The sequence below is a fragment of the Ovis canadensis genome, chromosome 7 (genome assembly GCF_042477335.2).
Source record: "Ovis canadensis isolate MfBH-ARS-UI-01 breed Bighorn chromosome 7, ARS-UI_OviCan_v2, whole genome shotgun sequence".
Lineage (NCBI taxonomy): Eukaryota > Metazoa > Chordata > Mammalia > Artiodactyla > Bovidae > Ovis > Ovis canadensis.
In genome coordinates, this window is record NC_091251.1 from 40,222,798 (window position 1) to 40,245,749 (window position 22,952).

The 22,952-nt window shown below is 40.9% G+C and overlaps 1 protein-coding gene across 2 annotated transcripts in view; it reads left to right on the forward strand.

Annotated features, from left to right (window-relative positions):
• FMN1 (formin 1) overlaps positions 1 to 22,952 on the forward strand; it is a 435,744-nt gene that overhangs the window by 335,698 nt on the left and 77,094 nt on the right. For both annotated transcript variants that reach the window (XM_069595979.1, XM_069595980.1), the window contains one exon: positions 3,403 to 3,495. In XM_069595979.1, coding sequence (XP_069452080.1) covers positions 3,403 to 3,495 — 93 coding nt within the window. The remainder of the gene's footprint in view (positions 1 to 3,402; positions 3,496 to 22,952) is intronic.

A 22,952-nucleotide genomic window follows, 5' to 3' on the forward strand; every position in this document is an offset into this window, starting at 1 on the left:
TCAGAGGTTAAAACGTCTGCCTGGAATGCGGGAGACCCGGGTTCAATCCCTGGGTCGGGAAGATCCCCTGGAGAAGGAAATGGCAACCCACTCCAGTATTCTTGCCTGGAGAATCCCATGGAGGGAGGAGCCTGGTGGGCTACAGTCCATGGGGTCGCAAAGAGTTGGACACGACTGAGCGACTTCACTCACTCACTCACTCACTAAAAATACACTAAGCACTTTCAGCATCAGCTTGGGACAGTCAGTGTTTACAGAATAAAGAGACTGGGACCTGTTGATGTACCTAGGGAGGGAAGTGAAAGTGTTAGTCGCATCTGACTTTTTGTGACCCCTTGGACTGTAGCTTGCCAGTCTCCTCTGTCCATGGGATTCTCCAGGCAAGAATACTGGATTGGGTAGCCATTCACTTTTCTAGGGGATATTCATGACCCAGTGATCGAACCCAGGTCTCCTGCATTGCAGGCAGATTCTTTACCATCTGAGTCACCAGGGAAGCCCTAGGAAGGAAGGAAAAAATAAAGAGACAAGGAGGTCATATTACACCCCTGGAGAGCCCACTCAGTCTGGGTCAAAATTGCTAATTTTTTTTTTCCACTTTCCTTCACATAAGAATCTTATTGAGGATATCTGATGCTTTGGCCAGATGCATGGAGGTCTCTGGACAAGTTTGGGGATGAGTAAATGAAACCGTGGTGATTTTGCAGGGATTAATATAAATAGACAAATATAATAAAAGGTAAAACATAAATGCTCTCTGGAAGATAGATGTTCAAAAGATTCAAAAACTTTGGATTGGAAGGGTTTTATGGTGGTGGTAGCATCTCAGAAAAACTTTTTTAGGATGAATAGGATTTTATCAAATGCACTAGAAAGTATGTAGGGAGTGAGAGCAGGGTGGACAAAGAACCACATGAGTGCAGGCATGGAGCTGGCAACACTGGTTGATATAATTTGGAAACGTTGTGTAATTTTGGTCTCATTAGTCAAATATATGGGAAAATATAAAGCAGAAAAGGGGAAAGGCCTTAAATCTCAGCCTGGGAGTTTGAATTCATTTGAAAGAGCAACAAGAATCCATTAAGAGTTTCATCTTTTATTGTCCCTTTGCCTTTTTGTTTTCAGTGGATGATCTTGCATTTTAATCCATAGAGACAAGATAAAATTTAAGTTTCAAAGTTAAGTTTTGATCACCTCTCCCTTAAAACAAAAAAGAATAGAACAAAACCAATACATTCACCTCTTCCAGCTCTATCTACACTATCCCTCTTCCCTCGCTCTCTGATAGCTCTAGCTCAAAGTCATTATTTTGATAATAGAACAGTGATGGGAAGGGAGGTACTTATCATTTTGGTCACAGTATAAATAGAGAAAGGAATGGACATACTGATAAAGCTTTTAGGACTTACGTGACTAGATAACCTATGAGAAATACAAAAACAGAGTAGAAAAGGACAACTCTCCTTTTTCTTGCTCTAATAACTGGCTGGATACTGATGTAGAGGACCCACTTGGGATAAAATACAATGACAGACTTCCCTGGTAGTTCAGTAGATAAAGAATCTGCCTGCAAGGCAGGAAACCCGGGTTCGATCCCTGGGTCAGGAACATCCCCTGGAGAAGGAAATGGCAACCCACTCCAGTATTCTTGCCTGGAAAATCCTATGGACAGAGGAACCTTGTGTCCATGGGGTCGCAAGAGTTGGACACAACTGAGCAACTAAACCACTGCCACACATTTTGGACTTGTTGATTTAGCATGCATTTGAAAAGCACTGGTAGAGTGTTAGGTTCGTAGGAGAGAACTAGCAAAGAGGTAAAGGAAAATCATACAACAGTAGAAAATTATTAAAGTAGGTATTGTGGAGGGACAAACATACTGACAAATAAAGGTGAAAAGGTGGGAGTAGAGGGAGGAATGTTTTGAAATAATGATTGACTGGTTTTAAGGTATTTGTTCCAGATAAGATGGATCATTAAAAAGAAAAAAGAAACGAATCTTTGCATCCCAGTGGACAAAGGTTTCCTAGATAGCACTAGAGTTCACCATAGATATTCAAAATAAACTCTATTAAAAACTTTTGGAAAATAACTATGTCAATGGGAAGAGCCTGCATTTAGGCCCTTGTGTCCTGCGATCAGCCTCATGATCCCAGGAGGAAATCCCTGGAGGTGATTCTGAGATTGCAGCTGATGCTGAACTTAACAGAATTCTCTGCCATCATGCTTTCATCTACAGTACAATCTGATAGTCTCCCAGAGTCATCTAGGATTTCAGCAATCTAGGTGGCAATATTGTAAGAGAAAATGTCAAGTAACTAATTTCGAAGGACCTCTTTTGCCCTTTCTGTGTTTCAGGGCTGTTGTGCTTGTGGATTACTTCACATGTTCATAGTAAACCTTCTGGGATGCTGGTTTTGGAAACACCAAGTTCTTGTATACGAATTTCCTGACAGAAATAAAAGCATCCTTTCTAACCGTACTCTTCCAAAATACCTTCCTTTGTGCTTCTGTAAATTCCTCCAAGAATATACCTTTCTCTATTTTTTGAACCATTTATGGTGATTTGTTTATGGTGAAAATCTGATGCTTTAATATATTCTTTTGATCAATGGCATATCAGTAATTTATGGCTGTGATCAACAGACAAAAGTGATCATGACTCAGCTCTAGCTTGGGAGAAGTGAAGCCTTTTTTTCTACCTAGTGCATTTCTGCCATTGTGCAAACGTATCAAAACTTTGGGAAAATGACTCTTGCCTGGGTTAACTGCCTTTTGTGACAGATTTGTTACAGGTAATTGTAGTTTCCATGTCACCAAATGAAAACTATCTGAGGGGTCTTGATTACCAAAAAACAATATGTGGTAAATTCTGGATATCCTGTCTGTAGTAAATCATATTTAAAATGATTTCACATGTTTTAGTAAAATATCAATGGGAAGGGTAGGTGAACAAAAGTGAAGAGAGGTTTGATCCTCCCCAACCTGGCTTCTCATGCTGTGCAGTGGTTCAAGACCTGGGAATTTTTGCAACATCTATTTTAAGCTTTTGGACTATGAATCTGAAGAGGATCTGGGCTCTTAATTTGCTAGGACTAGTCCTTACGTTGCTTTTGCCTCTCTTTTCGAGAGACCAAAAAGCAGAGTTTTTCACCTGTGCCAAGTCAGAAATTTTGCTGCGTTTCTTTAAAAAAATTAAAAGAGGTTGAAGGTGATGCATCTCCCTGTTCCTGAAGAAAGGTATAGAATGAGTAATTATTGTTGTTTTTTGGTTTTGCTTTCTGCCCTGTCATTTGGATAAATAGTGATGGGTAAGGATTTCCCACTTAATGCCGAGCACAGAGCATGAGTTCAGCAAATCTGTGTTCTTGAGGAAGTCTGACTGCCACCTTCTCTTCACAGCAAGTGAGAAGCAGATGGCAGTCGTGTGTAAGGAGTCGCCAAAGGAGTATCTGCAGCCGTTCAAGGACAGCCTGGAAGAGTTCTTCCAGAAAGGTAGGAGAGGTGACATTCTGAAATGTCCTCCTGTCCCCCATCTTCTCTGAGCCCCATCACCCTGCACATCCTGCCTGAGCCCTGGCAGCGCCAAGGATTCCATTAGACCATCTTCCATGGTGGATCTATACCCAGTGTAGATGAAGCTGTCCTGTAACCTTTGCATCACCTCTCAAATGTGCTGTAATAGTTTAAATCCTTTAACATTACTCCTGTTTCTATAAACTTCACGAGGGAAGGCTTTCTCTTTGTCTCTTGATGGTTCCCCAGAGGATCCTCAATACCTGTGAGCTGACAGGTGACAGCCGTGCAGCCTTACGCAGTCATGTGGGCGGATGGTGATTGTCTTTCTGGTTTTATGAGCATAGCAACTTGGAAACTGGTAGTGTATTTTCCATTCCTTTTCAGAAAGGAAAATTGGGGCCAGGTGAATGTCACACATCCAATCACTTGGCACCCATCGGCCCTCAGGGGTTAGCAGATGGAAGTGGTATACATGAGACCCAGTACTGACTTAAAAATCGTACCGAATTATGTTCCTTCCTCCATGGTTTTGGCAGGACTGGGGAACTTTTGTTGAGCCCTGGTAGTGAGTATGAAAGTTTAATGCGCTTTTGGATATTTCCTATTCTGGTTTCTCAAATCCAACTTATGATGTGAAACAAAAATAAGTGTGGGGTGCAATTTTCAGTTGTAAAAGAAATAACTCATGGGGAATGTAATGTACAGGATGGTGACTGTAGTTAATAATACTGTACTGTGTGTTTGAAAGTTGCTAAGAGAGTAGATCTTAAAGCGTTCTCATCACACACACAAAATTTGTAACTCTACATGGACGGATGTTAACTAGACTTACTGTGATGATCATTTCACTATATATATATGTGTGTGTGTGTATAATCATTATGTTGTACACCTGAAGCTAATATAATGTTTTATATCAATTATGTCTAAATAAAGTAAAAAAAGTGTGGAGTAGTAAGAGGGGGCTTTTGTCTTTGCTCAAAAGCCAGGGGAAATGCATGTAGGAACCTTTAGTGGTTTATTAGCGTGCTATTTCTATTTATTAATAAGGCCACATGATACCAAACTATCAACAAAAGACCTTTAAGCAGAGTAAATCCATAAAGTATGGCCAAACCACCTTGGGAACTGGCAGGGAAATTCTCAGTCCATGAGTCAGAGAAACTTCATTCCAGCTGGCCCCTTGGTACAGAGTTCATTGCTCCCTCCTCCTGGATGAGGTCTCATTTGTGCTGAAGCAGAAGTCAGAGTTCTCTCTTGGCCGCAGCTGAACCTCAAATATGATGGAAGTCCTGGCACCAGGCCAAGGTATCATTTTGAGAACAGACAGTAATACCAACATTTATGGGTTATATGGCTAAAATTAGATTTTATATGTGATTTATAAAGTAGATGCATTGCTTTTATTTTTTTAATTGAAGGATAATTGCTTTACAGAATTTTGCTGTTTTCTGTCAAACCTCAGCATGAATCAGGCATGGGTATACATATATACTCTCCCTTTTGAATCTCCCTCCCATCTCCCACCCCATCCCAACCCTCTAGATTGATACAGAGCCCCTGTTTGAGTTTCCTGAGCCATACAGCAAATTCCGGTTGACTATCTATTTTACATATGGTAATGTAAGTTTCCGTGTTACTTTTTCCATACATCTCAGCCTTTCCTCCCCTCTCCCCATGTCCATAAGACTATTCTCTATGTTTGTTTCTCCATTGCTTCCCTGTAAATAAATTCTTCAGTACCATTTTTCTAGATTCTGTATATATGCGTTAGAATATAATATGCGTTAGAATGCGTTAGAATACAGTATTTATCTTTCTCTTTCTGACTCACTTCACTCTGTATAATAGGTTCTAGGTTTATCCACCTCGTCAGAACTGACTCAAATGTGTTCCATTTTATGGCTGAGTAATATTCCGCTGTGTATATGTACCACAACTTCTTTATCCATTCATCTGTTGATGGACATCTAGGTTGTTTCCATGTTCTAGCTATTGTAAATAGTGCTGCAAAGAACAATGGGATACATGTGTCTTTTTCAATTTTGGTTTCCTCAGGGTATATGCCTAGGAGTGGCATTGCTGGGTCATATGGTGGCTTTATTCCTAGTTTTTTAAGGAATCTCCATACCATCTTCCATAGTGGGTGTATCAATTTGCATTCCCCACCAACAGTGCAAGCGCATTCCCTTTTCTTCACACCCTGTCCGGCTTTTATTGTTTGTAGACTTTTTCATGATGGCCATTCTGACCTGTGTGAGGTGATATCTATTGTGGTTTTGATTTGCATTTCTCTGATAATGAGCAGTGTTGAGCATCTTTTCATGTGTTTCTTAGCCATCTGTATGTCTTCTTTGGAGAAATGTCTGTTTAGGTCTTTTTTCCCACTTTTTGATTGGGTTGTTTTTCTGGCATTGAGTTGGATGAGCTGCTTGTATATTTTGGAAATTAATCCTTTGTCAGTTGTTTCATTTGCTATGATACATTGCTTCATGTTTATTTCATGTATAGCTTAAATGGCCTAAAGAGCACACAACATTTCCTTTTGCTTACCTCAAATTAATAATTTCTACTTTTGACATATGTATAAGGACACTTGAAATGAGGCTCACGTGTGCTTAAATTTCATTCCTTTTTTCCCCATTTCTGGATTTTTAAAAATTCTTTTATTGAAGTCTAGATGATTTACAGTATTGTGTTAGTTTCAGGTGGGATATATATGTGTATGTGTATATATATATAAATATTTATATTCTTTTTCAGATTCTTTTCCCTTATAGTCTAGTATAAAAGATTGAGTATGTTTTCCTGTGCTAAGTAGTAGGTCCTTACTATCTATAGTAGAGACTGAGGAGCCTGGAAGGCTACAGTCCATGGGGTCGCGAAGAGTTGGGCACAACTGAGCGACTTCACTTTCACTTTTCACTTTCATGCATTGGAGAAGGAAATGGCAACCCACTCCAGTGTTCTTGCCTGGAAAATCCCAGGGACTGGGGAGCCTGGTGGGCTGCTGTATGGGGCCGCACAGAGTCGGACATGACTGAAGCAACGCAGCAGCAGCAGCAGAGTGTATATGTTAAGCTCAAACTAATTTATCCCTCTCTCTACCCTTCCTTTCTCCTTTGGTAACCATACTTTATTTTCTTTGTCTGTGAATCTCTTTCTGTTTTGGAAATAGGTTCATCTGTATCATTTTTTTAGAGTCCACATATAAGTGATAACATTAGATATTTGTCTTAACCTGTCTTATTTCATTTAGTATAATAATCTCCAAGTCCATCCATGTTGCTGCAGATGGGATTTTTCACTTTTATTTTTATAGCTGAGTAATATTCCATTGTGCGTATATGTATATGTATGTGTATATATGTGTATATGTGAGCTTCCTGAGTAGCTCAGCTGGTAAAGAATCTGCCTGCAATGTGGGAGACCTGGGTGGTTGGGAAGATCCCCTGGAGGAGGGCATGGCAACCCACTCAAGTATTCTTGCCTGGAAAATCACTGTGGACAGGGGAGCCTGGCAGGCTACAGTGCACGGGGTCACAAAGAGCTAGACATGACTGAGTGACTAAGCACAGTGTATATATATATATATATATATATATATATATATATATACACACACACACACACACCCCACATCTCTCTATTTATTTGTCTGTCAGTGGACATTTAGGGTGTTTCCATGTCTTGGCTGTCCATTTCTATTTTTAATTGCTCTTATTTTATATCTGAAAAATTCTGCAGTGAGAATGCCTGGATATTATCGATCTGTATGCTATAATGGCCTTATGATCTTTTCAAATTAGCTAGCACTTTAAAACACATTGCGAACTTTATTCCTTTTGTTGGAAAAAGATAAATATGAATAGATTTAGAACACTGAAAATCTTCTTCAATGCCTTGGAAAAGGATGTGCAAATCACTCTTGGCCATTCTGTTTTAATTTCTTCTCTACAAGGTTTCTTAAGAAACTTTTGATTTGTTCCGAGAGTAGGAATGGAGCTGAAGCAAACTGAACCTTGTGTCAAGAAAGCAAGGATGTGGCCAGAGTAAGCTGTCCTAAGAAAGCCCTAGAGCAGTGGTTCTCAACCCTGGCTGCATACTAGGGTTGCCGGGGGAGATTTTTAAAATTTCAACACCCAAGCTAAATTCCAGACCTACTTCCAGGATCTCTGGGGGTGAGACCAGGCATCGGCACTCTTTTTTTTTTTTAAACTCCCCACATAATCCCAGTGTGCAGCCCAGGTTGAGAACCACTGTTGTCAACCTTAGTTCACCTTTTAATGTTTACTCAAAAATTTTTCTTCAAAGCCCCCTATGTGTTAGGCATTGTGACAGAAGCTGACAATCCTAAGATGAACCATAGACTCCTTGTCCCTCTCCCAGGGATCGACTCACTGGGGAAAGGTCTATAATTGAATAAAGAAGTCACCTCTTCTTTAACCAGCAGAATGAAGGGAAGTTGGGAAGGACATAGGAATAACCTCAAATTATGGTTAAAACAAAGTCAGCCAAAATGAGACACAAAAAGAATTTGAAGGAAAATTACTATTCTAAAAAGAATTTTAAAATATAAAAATAAAGCTTAAACATTCCCAATATCATGTGGTGAAAAAGAGCCGCTGTTGAAATACCTGTTACTGTTGACTCATTACTTAACCGAGTTGGTCAAAAAAGCAGTCTAGATCTATGTTGGCCTGGATGGTAGGCACTGGCCACGTGCAGCTGCTGAGCAACTGAAATGTGGCTGATCCAAACTGAGACATGCCATAGGAATCAACCATACATCAGATTTTGAAGACAGTCCCCCCAGATATTTCTTCTTTTTTATATTGGTTTCATGATAAATAGCATTTTTTTCTGTGTTGGGTTAAACAAATAAAATATATTTTTAATCTTAATTGACTTGTTTTCATTTTAAAGCATGGATAGTAGAACATTTGAAATTGTTTCTGTGGCTTGCTTTGAACTCGACTGGACAAGCTGTCTAGAAGCATGATCCCTTGGCCTTTCCCACCATATTCCTTCATTCTCTTCTCCACATAATTGTTTCACCTTCTGAGCTTATTAAATCCTGGGTTACTGGGACCCAGTATCACAAACTCGCCTCTCCCTACTCATTCTCTGGATCTGGCTGCTGTTTGGCTCTCAGATGTGAGTGCTTAACTGAAGGAGGTGATAGCATGCTGCTTCATCAGGCTGCCTCTCTGTGGTTCACGGTGTGGGGCCTTGCTATATTGCAGTATATAGAAATGAAATAGCTTTTGGCTACTGTAGAGTTCCACATGGCAGTCCCTTTCTTCTGGAGATGGTTCATTGATTCACAGAAAATGTGGGATTTCCTGTCTACTATAAATATGCATTATCCACCCTGGATAATCATGTTTTTATAGCAGTTATTAGAAGTTTAGGTGACATCTACTATGCTACTCATTATAAGTAGCAACATTATTCCAAGTGCTACTCAGTTCAGTCACTCAGTCATGTCTGACTCTTTGCTGCCCCATGCATGGACTGCAGTACACCAGGCTTCCCTTTCCATCACTAACTCTCAGAGCTTACTCAAACTCATGTCCATTGAGTCAGTGATGCCATCTAACCATCTCATCCTCTGTCGTCCCCTTCTCCTGCCTTCAATCTTTCCCAGCATCAGGGTCTTTTCAGTGAGTCAGTTCTTCACATCAGGTGGCCAAAGAAACAAAAATTGCTGCCAGTTAAGCCAGGACTTGTCACAGATTACAAGATGTACCCCAGTATCAAAGATGCTAAAATATGAAAATTCCATCAATTTTGAAACTGATGTAATATGGTACTATAGTTCAGTTCAATCGCTCAGTCCTGTCCGACTCATTGAAACCCCATGAACCGCAGCACACCAGGCCTCCCTGTCCATCACCAACTCCTGGAGTCTACCCAAACCCATGTCCATTGAGTCAGTGATGCCATCCAACCATCTCATCCTCTGTCGTCCCCTTCTCCTCCTGCCTTCAATCTTTCCCAGCAGGGTCTTTTGAAATGAATCAGCTCTTTGCATCAGGTGGTTAAAGTATTGGAATTTCAGCTTCAACATCAGTCCTTCCAATGAACACCCAAGACCGATTTCCTTTAGGATGGACTGGTTGGATTTCCTTGCAGTCCAAGGGACTCTCAAGAGTCTTATCCAACACCACAGTTCAAAAGCATCAACACTTTGGTGCTCAGCTTTCTTCACAGTCCAACTCTCACATCCATACATGACTACTGGAAAAGCCATAGCCTTGACTAGACAGACTTTTGTTGACAAAGTAATGTCTCTGCTTTTTAATATGCTATCTAGGTTGGTCATAACTTTTCTTCCAAGAAGTAAGTGTCTTTTAATTTCATGGCTACAGTCACCATGTGCAGTGATTTGGGAGCCAAAAAATAAAGTCTGACACTGTTTCCACTGTTTCCCCAACTATTCCCCATGAAGTGATAGGACCAGATGCCATGATCTTCATTTTCTGAATGTTGAGCTTTAAGCCAACTTTTTCACTCTTCTCTTTCACTTTCATCAAGAGGCTCTTTAGTTCTTCTTCACTTTCTGCCATAAGGGTGGTGTCATCTGCCTATCTGAGGTTATTGATAGTTCTCCCAGCAATCTTGATTCCAGCTTGTGCTTCTTCCAGCCCAGCATTTCTCATGATGTACTCTGCATACAAGTTAAATAAGCACAGTGACAATATACAGCCTTGACGTACTCCTTTCCCTATTTGGAACCAGTCTGTTGTTCCATGTCCAGTTTGAACTGTTGCTTCCTGACCTGCATATAGGTTTCTCAAGAGGCAGGTCAGGGGGCCTGGTATTCCCATCTCTTTCAGAATGTTCCACAGTTTATTGTGATCCACACAGTCAAAGGCTTTGGCATAGTCAATAAAGCAGAAACAGATATTTTTTTGGAACTCTCTTGCTTTTTCCATGATCCAGCAAATGTTGGCAATTTGATTTCTGGTTCCTCTGCCTTTTCTAAAACCAGCTTGAACATCTGGGAGTTCACGGTTCACGTATTGCTGAAGCCTGGCTTGGAGGATTTTGAGCATTCCTTTACTAGCATGTTCACAGGACTTCTATGGTGTTCCAGTGGTAAAGACTCCACCCTTCCAATGTAGGGGGCATGTGTTCGATCCCTGGGCAGAGAAGTTCTGCATGCTGTGTGGTGCTGCCCAAACAAAGAAATAAAACAGGGGTTGGCAACCTTTCTGTGCTTCCCTGGTGGCTCAGACGGTAAAGCATCTGCCAGGAGTGTGGAGATCTGGGTTTGATCCCTGGGTTGAGAAGATGCCCTGGAGAAGGAAATGGCAACCCACTCCAGTGCCTTGCCTGGAAAATTCCATGGACTGAGGATCCTGGTAGGCTACAGTCCATGGGGTCCCAAAGAGTTGGACACGATTGATGACTTCACTTTCACTTTACTAGAGTGTGAGATGGATGCAATTGTGTGGTAGTTTGAGCATTTTTTGGCATTGCCTTTCTTTGGGATTGGAATGAAAACTGACCTTTTCCAGTCCTGTGGCCACTGCTGAGTTTTCCAAATTTGCTGACATATTGAGTGTAGCACTTTCACAGCATCATCTTTTAGGATTTGAAATAGCTCAACTGGAGTTCCATCACCTCCACTAGCTTTGTTCGTCGTGATGCTCCCTAACGCCCACTTGACTTCATATTCCAGGATGTCTGGCTCTAGGTGAGTGATCACACCATCATGATTATCTGGGTCATGAAGATCTTTTTGTACAGTTCTTCTGTGTATTCTTGCCACCTCTTCTTAATATCGTCTGCTTCTGTTAGGTGCCATAGTTAGGCATCAGATCAGAGAGAAGGAATGATTAATGCTTCCAGGTAAGTGAGGGAACACTGAATGAAGGAGATATATTTGTTGAGATTTGAAAAACAAAACCAAACAAAGATAACAATGATGACAGGGACAGCAATGACAGTGATTGCTAATATTTGGTGATTGCTTCTACAAGCTAGGCACCGTGGGGAGTAGGTCATTTTACTCAGTCTTCATGACAACCCTCTGAAACAAACACTATTATCACCCTGCTGTACAGATGAGGAAATTAAAGATTAGAAATTCTCTGCAGACAAATTATGAAGGGCGCTCCAGGCAAAGGAAAACACTGCAAATCTCAGGATGAAAGACATGCTGTGTTTGGGCAATGGCAGAAGACTTGGTGTGATTGTATCACAGGGCATATGGCAAGAACTCAAGACCCCAAAGGAGAGGAGAATCTCAGTGACTTGCTTAAAAATATAAACTTTGTCTTATGGGCAAGTGAGAGCCCTTTGAAAAATTATGTGTGTGGGAGTGACATGTTCTGTTGGGCGTGTTTGTTGTGATGTTGGTGTGTTGGAATCATTTTGCTTTTTGTTGTTGTTAAATGCATTATAGAGAATTCCCTGGTGGTCCAGTGGTCAGGACTTCACTCTCTCCCTGATGAAAGTGCAGTGTGCAGTTCAGTCCCTGGTCGGGAAACTAAGATCCTACAAGCTGTGCAGCATGGCCAAAAAAAAAAAAAAAAAAATTTTTTTTTAGAGAAATACATTGCCGTTAAGAGCAATATAAAGAAGAGCTGGGATAGTAAATAATTGGAAGCCAATCTGTCAAGTTTTTCTGTAGCTGTCCAGCCAAATGATGGTAAGAACTTGAGCAAAAGCAACCACAATAGAAATAAGAAAGGAAGAAACGTATTGATAAAGCTTTCAGGAGTTACAAAACTAGATAAGACTATGAGAAGTACAAACACAGAGGGGAAACAACGACTCTCCTGTTTCTTGCTTGAATAACTGGCTGGATACTGCTCTGGAAGTCCCACTTGAGGTAGAATACAGTGACATAAAGTTTGGACACATTGACTTGACATAAATTTGAGACACAAATGGAATATTGGGCTCAGAGGAGAACATTGGGTGAGACTTCAGAGGATGGCAGTTTAAGTCATGGGAATGAAGGAGATATCCCCCAAGAAAGGGTAGAGAATGAAAAACTCCTGGATTATCAGAATATCTGAGTACAAGGTATAGTAACCATAATTGAGAAAACATACTTCTATACGTCTGTAGTATTTGAGTATTTCTGGCAGGAAAGCCAGTTTTGTGTTAGAGCTTCATCACTTGTAAAGCCTTAAGCAATTACGTCCTCTACACCTGAACAGTAGCGCACATGCATTGGGACTCAGTTGGTCCAGGGTTAGGCTAATTTTCGTATGAGCTTCAGTTCGTTTCTTTTTGCCCTCATGATGGCTTAATTTTCTTTTGTAAATCAGATCCTGTTGCCGCACTCAAGTGGAGATGATGTGCCTGTCCTTCTGTCTTTTATCATCCTTCCCTTCTCCAGATGCCCTTAAATAGTGTTGTTTGACAAAGTGTGTTCTTGACTAATTTCGCTTTCCATGCAGAATCGAAAGTGCTTTTAATGGCACCCCTTTTCAGAGTTGCATCGTCCACAGTATCTGAGCCCTTTCCCTGACTTCGTTTTTCTTTTCCACAGTAGGGTCTTATTGATTCCAGTTTACAGCTCCGTTCAGAGTGACCTTGTGCAGGCATTATTTGAGCTCATGTTTTCCCACCCTCAGATCAAACATGGTCATAATGATATGGCCTTCAAAAATGTGATGCTTGTGTTAAAAGTCCCCATAAACGTGGCAGGGATCCTGTAATTGAAAGAAGGCGCAGAGCAACTGATTAGATCTCAGGTATAGATCTTTAGGGTGGTCTTTTCATGCTGTTAAATTGGTCATTTGTATTTATAGCTTTGGCAGGGAGGGCTGGAGCCTAAGTTGGTGCTAATACCAACACTCTCCCACACTTGGCCTTATCTCATTCTCCATTAGTTTTACTTGGCATCCATGAGTGAACTTAAAGGGAGTCTGAATGAACCGTGCTAGTCTTAATTTACCCAACTATCTTCTGAGGTTCTTTGACCATCTGAGATTAAAGAGACACTTAATGTCAAGAAACTGTGTTCTAATAAAAACTAAGTAGATAAGTTTACCAAGTTAAAAAAAAATAACAACAACTCTGATTTTAAGCATTGAAAGCAAAAAGTTTATCTATTAAGTTGCAGACCCAGTGATAGCGGGAAATACGTCTGTCTGGTTCTGTTCATTTTCTTGTTTCAATGTAATACAGGCTTAGCCTGGCCAATAATAGGTGTTAATAATTATCTTTTTAATTAATGAACAAAGAACCTGTGTCTTATAAAGTGCCTGCAGACTTTTTTCCCCCTACGTGCGTTTCCTGTTTAAGTCCTTTTAGTGTTGGTAAATTGTGCCAGGATCTGGTAAGATGCATTTTTGTTCTGCATCACACACCTGTGGTTAGGTCTCCTGGATATCAAAGCATCTTTCTATATTGCAGATATGCATATATCCATTTTTTCATAAATGCTTAGAGTAGATTGATAAAGGCTAAAATTGAACCTCTGGAAACTGTAGAATAAGAGCAGGTTATTAGGTAATCTCTTCACTTCAGCCCCCAAAATATAGAAAGAAAACCATCTGAGCCACTATATTCAAGTGTTAAGGTTACAGAGATCAGGACAGATCACTGATCTGGACTGTGAGACCTGTGAAAGGATATCATTCTTATATTCTTCACAGAACTCCCAGAAGGAAGGACCGCAGCAGGGGAAACACACACTCTACATGGGCCAAAATGAGTTCTTGTGTGCATCGCTACTCAAAAAAGCACCCATGGGGTGACTCCAGAGAACATTAGATGGCCGGAAATTAAGACAGTCTTGTGATTTCCAGGTCACTGAAGGAACGGAGCAGTAATCCTTGGAAGGTGGAGAAAACCTTACAGAGGTTTATCAAGTAGACTCTTATCTGACAGGATTAATTTGAATCCATTTTTTTCCCAGAAATTTCTGTTGAGCATCTATTTCCCCCACCCCCCAACGGTTTCTGTACCTCTTCTCCATCCTCTCTGCCTGCCTCCCTACCCCTACCCCGTCTCTGCCTCGTCTTCCTCTTCTCTTCTCCCTTCCACTCGACCCCCTTTAAATATTTAATTTACTCAAGTATTTACTCAAAATTTAATTTTCTTTTTGGCCAAGCATCCAATAAATTCTCTTTTCAGTAACTTTTTTCCCTTTCTCTCCAATGAAAAGTTTTGCAAAAAAAAAATTCTTTTTACTGATATAAATACCTGAAAAATATTGCCCCCCCCCAAGAAAAAGAAAACTGATAGTTTAAAACTTCTAAATAGCACATCTCATGACCAAATGAAATTTATTCCCAAAATGTAAAAATGAGACTATATAGGGAAGTCTCATCTTGCTAATATAGTGACAGTTAATACAACTCATCAATTAATAGCTCTAACAAGAAAACTCATATGATTATCTCTTTGTTGTTGTTCAGTTACTAAGTCTTGTCTGACTCTTTGTAAACCCATGGACGGCAGCACACCCGGCTTCCCTGTCCTTCACCATCTCCCAGGGTTTGCTCAAACTCATGTCCATTGAGCTGGTGATGCCATCCAACCATCTCATCCTATGTCTCCCCCTTCTCCTCCTGACCTCAATTTTCCCAACATTAGGGTCTTTTCTAATGAATTGGCTTTTTGTGTCAGGTGGCCAAAGTATTGGAGCTTCAGCTTCAGCACCAGTCCTTCCAATAAATATTCAGGATTATCTCTTTAGATGATAAAAAATACAGGTGACAGAACTCAACATCCATTCTTCATTTAAAAGCTCAATAATAATTAACTAGCACATACTTTCTTAATATAATAAAAATAAATCCATCATAACCCCAAATTTGCAACTCTTAGCATAGGTGAGAGCTCAATCTACCATCTATATAAGAGCTTCTAGACATTGAAGGTAAATAACCAGCACCCATTAAAAAGAAAAATAATATGAACAGAAACTGCTTTTTTTTAACATATGACAACACTCTCAAAAGGAAAGAAATGCAAAATAAATTACCTTGAAATTCCATTTTTTCACATTCAAGACTGGCAAAATTGTAAAAATTCAATAACAGACTATTGGCAGTACAGTACGATAGGTAAGCTTCACTCTTCCTTGTTAAAATCTTCATGTTGTACAGCTGTTGTTTCCCTAATCCATCTAACATTTTTACTACCGATGCTTTGAACTCCTTCTGGTAAATTACTTATTTCTATTTCACTGCTTTGTTTTACAGGGGTTTCTTTCTTGCTCTTTCCTTTGAGAGCAGTTCCTCTGCCTTTTCATTTTACTTTCTCTGCCTCTGTGGATTTAGGTGAAACAGTTACGTACGTCTTATGTGGGAGCATCCCTATACAGACTGCATGTGTCCGATGCCTTCAGTGGGAGAGTTGGATTTGACATGGACAGAGGTTCATCTTTCCTTGGGGTGTGCTGTTAGCTCTCACCTTGGTAGAGGGTGCGGCTGGAGATGGAGGAACTAGAGCTGGAGCCAGGTATGGGGCAGGACGCCCCTCTGCTCAGTGACCCTCACTGCCCTTTTAGGGACAGGGTCGGATCCCACGCTGCTGGAGCAGAAGTCCTGAGGTTCAGGCTCACACTGTCTCTGGTCCTTTTAAGTGTGTGTTTTCCCCATCCCTGCATGGAGACCCTTGCCTCAGAGAAGGGCATTGCTGAAGCAAGGGGGGCCCATGCAGGCTCTAAGCCCATGTCAGCTGCAGAAGTCCAAGCTGTTTCTGATGCTGCGCTTGTGTTGTTTTTTAGTTGCTAAGTCGTGTCCAACTCTTTTGTGATCCCATGGAGTGTAGACCACCAGGTCTCTCTGTCTCAGGCAAGAATATTGAAGTGGGCGGCCATTTCCTTTTCCAAGGTATCCTCCCAACCCAGGGATTGAACCCGCATCTCTTGCGTTAGCAGGATTCTTTACCTCTGCACCACCTGGGAATCCCTGTTCTTGTGTAGACACCCTGAATTGTTTCCCTCCCTCCACTCAGACTCAGTCTTGGGTCCAAGTCCCAAGACTGGCTTTTCCCTCACAGCCACTGACCCTAGTCTCTGGCACCCTGTTGTGGAGCTACAGTGCCCGGAGACTGGAGCCCACAGCAGACTCTCAGTGTGTGCTGTCGGAGAGTGAGCTGTGTTAGAGTGTCTGCCATCAAAGATAGGACTGCTGCTGATTCACTGCTCAAGTAAGCACCAACAGTGGGCTCTGCCCTGGGACCAGGTTGCCTCTGCATCTCACAGTTGAGTATTCCCAGTTGTGGCTGCCCCAGATCCAGTGCCAAGCTCCTGTTATCCCAGAAGTCCCCCAGTGAGCCCAAGGGGACTCATCTCCCCTAGTGGGACCCTAGGAGCGGGGCATCCAGTCTGTGGCTCGACCCACTCCCTTCCCAGGGTGAATGTCCTCCTGTGAAACCTCCCTTTTCCCTCTGCATCCCCTAGGTACAGTTCCCTACCCAATCACTTTTCTTTACTTCCTACCCAACTACACAGGTACCTTTCTTTCCGCCTTGGTTGTTTGTACAGTAGTCCTCCCAGTTTCCAGTTAGTTTTCAATAAGAATTGCTCCACAGGTATATGTGTTTTTGACGTGTTCTTATCAGGAGATGAATTCCATGTCCTTTCACGCCACCGTCGTGATTGATCTCCAGAATGCATCATGACTTCCAACAGTTAAAACGGTGCTTCATTTAATGCAGCAGTCTTTTGAGGCTGATTTTATTATCCCTAGCTTTCCAGGTAAGGAGACTGAGTCTGAGCATTTCAGGAACTTACTCAAGGTCAGTGTGATCTTAACCCTAGTGTTGGTATTGTGCCATTGTAATAACTTGGAAAATAATTTCTTTTTTCTTTGTTCCAAGACCCTGGTCGCTAACCAAAAGTAAGCATTTTCTCTTACCATCTAAATGAGACAAACATGAAAATCTCAGACTTGTCCACCATAGTTTAATGCCAGCAACTCCCATTCCGGGAGTCCTAATACCGACTCCATTCTAGGTGCCAACCACCCACCCCCAACTCCCACCCCAACCAATAGTAACAACAGAAGTTTCATTTGCACTTAGGAAAGAATTGCAATGACAAGTAGTTCAGTATTTTATGGAATCAGTATTGAACTCTACATTCTTGCATAATAGTGTTTTCATGATAAATTGCTTTGTGTAATTGTTGGCTCAGCCACCACTTCCTCTTTGGATTCTTGACAACTATCATTGAGGTTTTCATCAGTGATTGATTGTAATTGCTATCAGATGACTTCTCTTTGAATTCCTTAGTTATTGTCTTCATGTTGGAAGAACCTAACACCTATACTGCCTTCTGGGAGTTATTGTCCAGAATACATATTATATAATATGTGATTTTGCAGATAATGTACAACTCTGGAATGATCTCTTCATTCTTTCAAATAATTGTTGTTTTTGTTCAGTTGCTAAGTCGTGTCCAACTCCTTGGGATCCCATGAACTGCAGCATGCCCGGCTTCCCTGTCCTGGAGTTTGCTCAAACTCATGTCCATTGAGTCAGTGGTGCCATCCAAGCATTTCATCCTCTGTCGTCCCCTTCTCCACCTGCCTACAGGTCTGTTTCTTCCGTGAGTTCATTTTGCTTTAGAAGAATTGTGACAGCCAATAGGAACCCAGGACTGAATGATATAATGTAGGTAGAGAGCTTAGCACAGAGCCTGGCACTATATATATGTCAGCTACTGCTATATTCTCAGGCATTTTATCACAATCTGATCAAAAGGTTCAGAGGCTGGAACTCAGAAAATCAATCACCAAAGTGTTACTTCCTAATGATTTGAATAACTGCAATTCCAAAATCAAATGGCAAATAATAAGTACAGTAAAAGGTCTTACGTACCAGAGGGAAAATCATGTTCAACTTGTCATCTTTTCTAAAAGTAAGTCAAAAGCAATGAAAATAAACTGAATTTCCCTAGGACATGAAGCTTTATTTGTTATAATATGTTGTTGTTCAGTCACTAAGTTATGTCCAACTCTTTGTTTCCCCATGCACTGCAGCACACCAGGGCTCCCTGTCCTTCACTGTCTCTCAGAGGGTTCTCACACTCATGTCCTTTGAGTCGGTGATGCTATCCATCTCATCCTCTGTCTCCCCTTCTCCTACCTTCAGTAGTTCCCAGCATGAGGGTCTTTTCCAATTCGTTGGTTCTTTGCATTAGGTGGCCGAAGTATTAAAGCTTCAGCTTCAACATCAGTCCTTCCAATGAATATTCAGGGTTGATTTCCATTAGGAATAAAATGTAGATCACTATATATGTGATTAGAGGAAAAATCAGGTACCAGCTATGCCTGAGCTTTTCTACAGTAGTGTATTTTTACTATAATATTAAAATATTTCATTGTAAGTTATAATTGTAATGTCTATAGTTATACCTTAATTATAGTAAGTGTTTCCATAATTCTATTAAATATGACTTGCCTTGTGCATCTAACTTCATGGCTACTCAAGTCAACAATAGCACCACCTAGTGGCCACCAAGTTGAACTGCAAACACATGATCCCTGGGACTCACAAAGAGTCTGATTGCCTTGTTCCACTGGCTAAAAATGATTGAAAATGACACTGAGCACCACTAGAGTAAATGATTTTAACTATCCCTGATCACTGCTAATTACCGGAACATTCAAACTCTGCTTTCTAGCAGATGGGAGAAAGATGAGACTTTGAAAGGTTGCAAGCTGAAGCATGAGAATGTGATCATTCAATTCCTTGGTCCTTTTATTAATCTTTTGAATTGAGAACTGTATCTACCTTTCTCCACCAGTTTTTACATTCAAGTTTTGATTTCTATTAGTTTTCTTCTGCAAATAAAAAACGTGTGTATTTGAGTAGATCATAACTGTTTCCAATAGGGATAAACAATGGTTTTTCCACTATAGAAAATATGCAGTGTTGGTTTATGTCCTTTAATAAAATTAGCAAAAGCTAAGTGCCTAACTTCTTGAAGTGCTGATCCATGATAGCACATCCTCACCCCATCTCAGAGTCTGGCACCAGGACCTTTCTTTACTTACCACTTCCCCTCTCTCCCTGTCATCTACGAACGTGTTGACATTCAAATTATTCATTGAAATGAACAAACCATCTGCCTACTGAGATCATCACTCCATCTCAGTTCCTTGCTGAAATAAATGAAACGTAGGATGAGTAATTGTAATATAATAATTCTAAGGGAGTGTAATATATTCAAGTAGATTGAATGCGGAAATCCACTAAAAATATATTTGAAATTGCTATTTTTCCCAGGAGGGCACTGTTCTTTCCTTAATATCTTCCCTTTGGTTTCATGATTCTAGGATTAAACCTAATTGCTAACATAATATACGTGCGTGATCATCTGCTTTCTTAAACTTAAGCTTCCTCTGGCATTGGTTTCCAGTTTGTAGTCATGGCTGTGGCATTAACGGTAATTGGTCTGAGCTTCATGTGGTGAAATAGGTTCCAGCGTGTTGACAGCAATTAATGAAACTAGTTGGTCCTGGGTAAGATTCAAGGGATGGGTTTTGCATCTCTTTCAAATTGTTTTCTTATTGTTTTTGTTGTAGTCTCCTGGGAGACTGTAGTGACAAGAGGGCTGGCTTTAGAATTACACAAACCTGAGTTCAAATCCTTTCCCTTTCTGACCTTGAAAGTTATTGTATCCAAACAAGGCTGAGTTGTCTCATCTCAAAGATAGAGGTAGTAACCTCAACACCATAAGGTTTCTGTAATGATCAAGTCAGCTTACATACGTCAGCCACCTAGTACAATATCTCACCAAGTAATATACATAAATATTTGCCCTCTGTGTTCCCTTAACCCTCCCATTTTGTTCCCTTGTGTCCTTGTGTTTTGTTGTGACTTAAATTTCTTAAACAGAGTCAGATTTAGTTCCATCTAAGATACTTTGTTGATAACAGGTCTTTTTTTCTTTTTTTTTTTTTTGCCATACTAGTGTAGATATAGCTGTTCAAATTGTTCTTTCAGTAATAAGGTCTTACTACGTTCTAGGCACTGTGCTACTTGCTAATGATGAGCAAGACAAACACAGTCTTTGCTTCTGGAATTTATGTCTGCACGTGGAGGTTATAGCTTACTGGCATTAAGAATCCACATGCTATATTCTGTCTGTCTGGAATAGATAAACTCAAAACTGAGTAGGTTTACAGGTGGGAGGTACTGACCATCTCCTAGTCCACACAGTCTCCCCACTTGGCCTGGGCTTCGTCATAGCGCAGGGTCTTGGGGGTGGTTAGATTTCTTACATAGTGGCTGACTCTTTCCAGAAACAAATGTTCCCCCTCAAAGCAGAAACAACTAATCCTCTTAAAGGCTAGGGATAAGACATCTTGTCACTTGATCAAAGAAGTCAAAAACCAGCCCATTTTCAACAGAGCGGAGCAATAGACCCCACCTCTCGGTGGAGAACAGTGCATATATACGAGGACGGAAAGAATTGATGGTGGCTTTCCTGGAGGCAAGCAACCACAGAGTGTCATTGATTGTTCTCCAGTTTTACGTCCCTTGTTGTCCAGACTCTTAACTAGTAGGTTCTGGCTTTCACTTAACTGAGTCCACCAAGATTTGTAAAGCTGACTACTAATGCTTGCCCTGAGAACAGGAATCAGTATTCCCTTTAGGGGTCAGACAGTTGGCAAAATAGAAATATGTTTCCTCTGGTCCTTTATAAATTCTTCAGGACAGATAGTATTTCCAGGGAATAAGATTTTGTCACTCTCCTCAGTCTCCTGAAGAAACACCCTTATTTCTCTGTGTTACCACAAGGGAAGAAATAGCCTCAAAAACAGCAGCCACACAAACCCGCCTTATCAAGTGATGCACGTGTTCTAGCACTTCTTTCAGCACATGAGAACCATCACCAGCAGGACGTATTTCCTGGGTCTCAGTATCAGTTCCCATTGGTATAGTGTCTACTCCACACTGTTTATGGTGTTTTCGTTGGAACTGGAGCCTTAAAGCATCAGTCCTCTGAGAACTCAACACCTCACACTATTGATGCTGTGAAGATTGTCCTCCTTCCTTGCCCCAGGGACAAATGACCTGTAACCTACTCTCCTAGACCTCTTTCCTACAACCTTATCATCTTTTCATTTTAAATATGGTTCAGTGCACTAAAACAAAAACCAAGAAGTCAAATTCCCCAGCATAGACATGAGAGAGGAAAGAAAGCTGAAGCTGCCATATTCTTGTCAGTGTAATTGCCGCTTGATTTAAGGTCTGAATTTAACTGTTACAACTTTTAAGGAATAAACTATCAGAAAATTGACCAAATTGGGAACTTGGGTATTTCCTTTCCTGTATGCTTGTTGTCTTTATTTTCCTGGGCTCCAGAATCACTGCAGATGGTGACTGCAGCCATGAAATTAAAAGATTCTTGCTCCTTGGAAGAAAAGCTATGACCAACCTAGACAGCATATTAAAAAGCAGAGACATTACTTTGCCAGCAAAGGTCCATCTAGTCAAAGCTATGGTTTTTCCAGTAGTCATGTATGGATGTGAGAATGGACCACAAAGAAAGCTGAGCGCCAAAGAATTGATGCTTTTGAAGTGTGGTGTTAGAGAAGACTCTTGAGAGTCCCTTGGAATGCAAGGAGATGAAATCGGTCCTGAATATCCATTGGAAGGAGTGATGCTGAAGCTGAAACTCCAGTACTTTTCTTTACCTGAGGCAAAGAACTGACTCATTGGAAAAGACCCTGGTGCTGGGAAAGATTGGAGGCAGGAGGAGAAGGGGATGACAGAGGATGAGATGGTTGGATGGCATCACCGACTCAATGGACATGGGTTTGAGCACGCTCCGGGAGTTGGTGATGGACAGGAAAGCCTGGCGTGCTGCAGTCCGTCGGGTAGCAGAGTCAGACATAACTAAGCTGAACTGAACTCTTGTCTTTAATAAAATCGTCCACTCTGAAAGCCCAGTGATAGGTTCTGTATGCCTTTCTCTATGAGTTATGTTTTGCTCTCTGGTCCCTCAGTGGCCAGGTTAATGATGCTGTCTCTGACAGAAGATTGAGTGGTCCACCACTGCCAGAAAAGCATCTGCTGGAATACTTTAATATGAATCCACAGAGTTTCACTTTTTCCCTAAGAAGGTAAACAACCTTTTAAAGACAAACCTAGGAAGACTTTTCCTAGCTACAGCAGGTAATTGTGGTCACATGGGCTCAGGATTTATCCTTTGTACTCAGTGAGTTCTTTCTGTGTTTATCAGAGTTGTCATTTACTGTCTTAACTGTGAACTACTGAATAACAGACAAATTACACATGACCATTTGTGCTCTGCCTAGATATGCTTAAAAATGCTTTGATTCCATATATATGTATTAATGTATGATATTTGTCTTTCTCTGACTTACTTAGTATAGATGGCTCTAGGTTCTCTGTGTCAACCTAGAGAGGTGGGATGTGGAGGGAGGTTTAAGAGGGAGAGGACACGTCTACCTATGGCTGATTCATGTTGGTGT